This window comes from Asparagus officinalis, chromosome 6 (assembly GCF_001876935.1).
Source record: "Asparagus officinalis chromosome 6, Aspof.V1, whole genome shotgun sequence".
NCBI lineage: Eukaryota > Viridiplantae > Streptophyta > Magnoliopsida > Asparagales > Asparagaceae > Asparagus > Asparagus officinalis.
The window spans coordinates 78,599,317-78,604,188 of record NC_033799.1 but is presented as its reverse complement, the minus strand read 5'-3'; the positions used below and the strand labels follow the sequence as shown (position 1 = coordinate 78,604,188).

Genomic DNA, 4,872 nt, shown 5'->3' with positions numbered 1-4,872 from the left:
AAATTCGTCAAAGTCTACTCCTTGGACTGTTTCCAATTCCAACTTTCCCCTTAAACTATTGATTTCCCCTCATAGATCCCTTTAAAACACTCATAATGTAATGGATGAATAGTGATGACTAGATACTGAAAGTGATAGTTTAAAGGGATAAGCCGGACTAAAAATAGTTCAGGAAGTGAATGCGTAGGAGTTTTAACGATTTTTCTAACTGTAGGGTGTTCCTTAATGAAATGATAACGTTAGGAGTTTTCATAACAAGTCACCAAACTTGAAGGGGTTTTATAATAATTACCAAACTTGATAGTAGTTTAAAGGGACAAGCGAGGGGTACGTCTCAAGCCAAATAAGAAGCGTTCGGTTGAGTGGTTGGTTTGGGGCTGGGATAGGTAGGACTCGATCGGGTCCAAAATCTAAGGTGAACCTCTCACCTTATCCAAACAGCTGCTGAAGAAAAGAGGGTAAGATATGAGTGATGCTTGAGCTCTCTCTTCTCCCATTTCCCTGCAGGACCAAAAATTAAGGCCAAATGAGTAAGGCATTAACAATATTCCCCTCCTCAACCATTTCTGGTGTTGCTTTCTTATCAAGATCATATCCATCCTTGCCAATTCCCACCTCCACCATTACCACTGCTAAACCGACCAAAATCCAAGCCAAGCTGGGTATGTATGTTTACATCTTAATTTCTTTTTCTTTAATCAATCAACTTAACTAACTAATTTATAGTGGATCCATGTATATATATACTTTTTCTTTTAATATTATGATATGATATTGGTTATGGAAGCAGACACACGTGCATGTTTATTTATTTCTAGGTGGAGGAGATGGAGAGGCAAAGCGGGCCGAGAAGAAGAAATTTATTACTAAAGAGCAAGAACCAGAGCAGTGAGTACTACTGCTGCTATATACTTCCCGAATTTTCTACCATTAATCTTACTCCCTGTGCATGTGCTTCCTGCTTAAAAATATTTGGAATATGAATCACATGAGCTCCGATCCGCTATATTTGTGACATCTCTCTCTCTCTATATATATAACCTGTTCTCAGACACCCGCATGCACACCGCGCTCGTATATATGGAAATTTATTATGCATGTGAAAATGTCTGATTAATTAATTTACTGAAAAACGTACCGTAGATGATTAGCCAGAGTTAACTAAGCATTTTGCATCGTATCCTTGAAGCGTACTTGGTACTAGTTTGTCGATCGTTAGGAAAATCAATTTAATTTAATTAATTAATTAGTTAATTGGTAAAATCACTGATCAGCTGAGTGGGTGGGTACGCCCGCTGCAGGTATTGGCAAACAGCAGGAGAGAGAGAAGGGGAGAACCCCATGAAGACGCCGCTACCCTACATCATCATATTCGGAATGTCGACTCCCTTCGTCATCCTCGCGGTCGCTTTTGCCAATGGCTGGATCAAGATGCCTGTCAGATGAGCTGAGCTCAGAAGAAGAACTTCACCAATTAACGTGACGGCGTCTTCATATGTATGTATTATTCTTTTTCTTGAGTGATTAAAGTTTTTTTTCCTGTGTGTGTGGTTGGCTGGACATCAAAGTGCTTGTGCTGGTTAATTTGTTTAAATTATATATAGTTTAAACAACATAATGAGCATGACTTTTTGTTTAGTTATTAAGATAATATTCCAATTATCATTGCGTTACCATTATCACAATCATCTTATACTTACGCTAGCACTTTGTTGGCAATTGCGCTCCTAAGTATATGATGAAAAACAACCATGTCCATGATCAAATGAGATTAACCAAAGCCAATCAAGGCCAGAGGGAGTATATATATGCGTATGTGGTGCCCTCTTGTGTCCAGTGACCACTAGTTAGTTTGAATGGGCTGGGCCAGAGTGAATTACCCAATAATGGGACTTCAGCCGGGCCTTCTTAGTACATGGGAATAGGCCCAAATCCTTATGTAGCTTAAGCACTTTATTTCCTTCTAATTTTCATGCTAAATTGCATCATTTAAAAACCATTTAGAATTTAAGTTGTATAATTTAGTAACTATCCAGGCTTTTTTTCTACATAACGAGTAAAATACTATGCAAAATTACAATAGGGTAGACGAGTTGTGTATTTTTTCCTTCCAAATTTTGCAGGGTCCATCATCCTAAACAGCGTGGCTATCTAAGACGGTGGATCCTGCCAAAAAAAAATACTCTAACATGTCTTTTTGGTCTCACCAAAAAAAGTATGGTCGTTGAGGCCGCTCTCCCACGGTAAAGGGGGTTATTGGTTGGGACAAATTGGGGCCAAGTGGGAAAATTATTCCAATGAAATAATTTTATCCCTTTGAGATATTTTGAGTGGGGTAAAGTGGGATAAGTGGGATAATGGAACAATTTGAGCCTTTGATTTGACAATTCATATAGGATAATTGATGATGTGGCACCATATTAAAATATAATTTTATCTATTAATTACTTCTAAATTAACTTATCTAATTTGTTTAGTATACTATTTAGTATATTATTATAATATAAACATTATTTTACTTTAAATTAAAATCTAATATGTTGTACTATAATTACTAATTAATATTATTAATTATTATATTACATTATATTATATTATATTATATTAGCATGCTATACTATATAATAATTAATATAATATAATATCTAATTTAATATATTAGAACAGAGTCATAGGTTAAAATTTATCGCATAAAATATTATAATATTTTTTATTTAATATAATATTATTTAAAATACTATATTGTAATTAAAATATAGTATAATATTATATGATAAGTACTATGATATATAAAAAATATCTAAAATGTATTATATTATAGTACAATAATAAATTTATTATATTAATACAATAAAATATAATATAATCACATAACATGGTTTATATTATATTATATTTTATAATTAAATCAAATATACTAACATATTTATTAATTTTAATATAATATATTATGCTATATTATTATATTGGAGTAATTTTAGGGGAAGTGGAGTATTTGTCCTACAATTATCCCAACAACCCAATAACACCATAAAGTTGAATCCATACCTAATTATCCCAATGAATAACACTAAAAAGTGTTGTTCTAAAATTATCCCATTATTCCTAAATTTACATCAATGAATACCCCCCCCCTCCCTAAGGGCCCGTTTGGATAATGGAAGTATTAAAAGTAAGAAGTAAGTTACGGAATTAACTTTCAAAACTATGAAATAGGAAGTAGTGGAAATATCATTTTTTTTTGTTTCATATATTTTTAGAAGTAATGGGAGTAGAACTTCTTCCTCTTCATTTATTTTTTTTGTTTGGATAATATTTGAAAATATTACAATGAAGTAATTAATACATGTTGCTTCCATTTTATTCTTGTTTGGATTGTCATTGAAATAGAAATAGAAATGGAAGTATTATAACACACCACACGCCTCGAAGATTGATGTAATTAAAAGTTAGAAATTAAAGCTTACATCACGAGTAAAACAACATCAATAATTCAAAAGCAGGACAATGTAGTAGAAATAAGCTGGCAACCTGCATCTGATGGAAGCACATGTATTGAAAACATTGATTTGGTAGCAAATAAGCAGTTCCTTGCAACTATCCAATCAGGAAGCAACCTAACAGAAGTTTTTTTGTTCAAGTAACAAATATAAACGAATAATTATAAATTTGAGAATCGGTTGTGAGAGAATCGGTTGTGAAAATAATCTGATCGCTTCTTAATTATATATTTGAGAATCTTTTTTCCTTGTGGACCCCACCCTACATCAACTTCTGACATATTTCAGTGCATTTGAAGATGGAAAAATATCAAGGAAATAGAGATGCCACATAGATGCTGCATCATCATTTAAGGAAGTAGCAAAAGTAGATTTTCAAGAGAAACAAACATACATTTTTGCCAAGAAGTAGCAGAAGTAGCCTCTACTTCCTCTACTTCTGCTATTTCACAGTTACTTCCGTGCAAACCAACGAGCCCTAAGAGAACTCATATCTGCGGTAAAAATTTTTTGCCCCCCAATAGGATTCCACGTCATCGTCATCCCTCCGCTCCTTCGCCTTTACAGATCTCCGCTGCCTCTCCTTCTCCGTTAGAAGAAATCGCCACCTATATCTTTCCTCACCAGATCCTGTTGCCACCACCCCTCTCTAGCAGGACCGCCGCCACTACCACCCCTCTTTCTCCAGTAGCCACCAATGCCTCTTTCTCCATCAGATATGTGAGAAAGGTAATGGCTTTAATTCTGAGAAATTCCTAAGTGTTGATCTAGGGTTTTCTTTTGTCAATTTCTTTATCAACAATATTTAACCTAACCCTAGCTAATCAATACTAACCCAATTTTAATGACTTTATTGACAAATCATTATCCTAAACTAATCCTAATGATAACTACCCTTAAATGACATTATATTCAATAAATTTAACTCTAATTACCCTAATTACCTAGTAAACCCAACCCTAATTATTTTAATGCTAATTGCTATATTTTCTTAACCCTAATTCTAAATTTTAATTAATAGACCTAACCCTAGTTACACTAATTAGGCTAGTTACCCTAATTAACCTAGCACTAACCATTAAAACACTAATTACTATATTTTGTTATCCTTAAATCTAGATACTAATTACTATATTTCGTTATCCTTAAATGAAAAGACTAATTAATAAACCTAAACCTACTTACTCCAATAAAGCTAATTCTAATTACTCTAACTAGGGCAATTACCCTAAGCCTAGCCCTAATCATTGTAACATTAGTTACATATCTTCTTAACCCCAAATCTGAACTTTAATTCATAGACCTAACCCTAATTAATCTAATCAGCTAATTAATCTAATAATCATTGTGACCATTGTAGGTGTAAATTTTG

General features: G+C 33.3%; 1 protein-coding gene across 2 annotated transcripts; it reads left to right on the top strand.

The window, feature by feature from the left end:
- On the top strand, positions 346-1,662 carry LOC109846399. Of its 2 annotated transcripts, XM_020415633.1 has the most exons (4): positions 346-415; positions 508-662; positions 819-888; positions 1,302-1,662. In XM_020415633.1, the coding sequence occupies exons 2-4, from the start codon at positions 527-529 to the stop codon at positions 1,444-1,446; spliced, it is 351 nt and encodes a 116-aa protein (XP_020271222.1). In that variant the 5' UTR covers positions 346-415; positions 508-526; the 3' UTR covers positions 1,447-1,662. The 2 variants fall into 2 exon arrangements, with proteins under 2 accessions (XP_020271222.1, XP_020271221.1); XM_020415632.1 differs by having other exon boundaries at positions 354-662.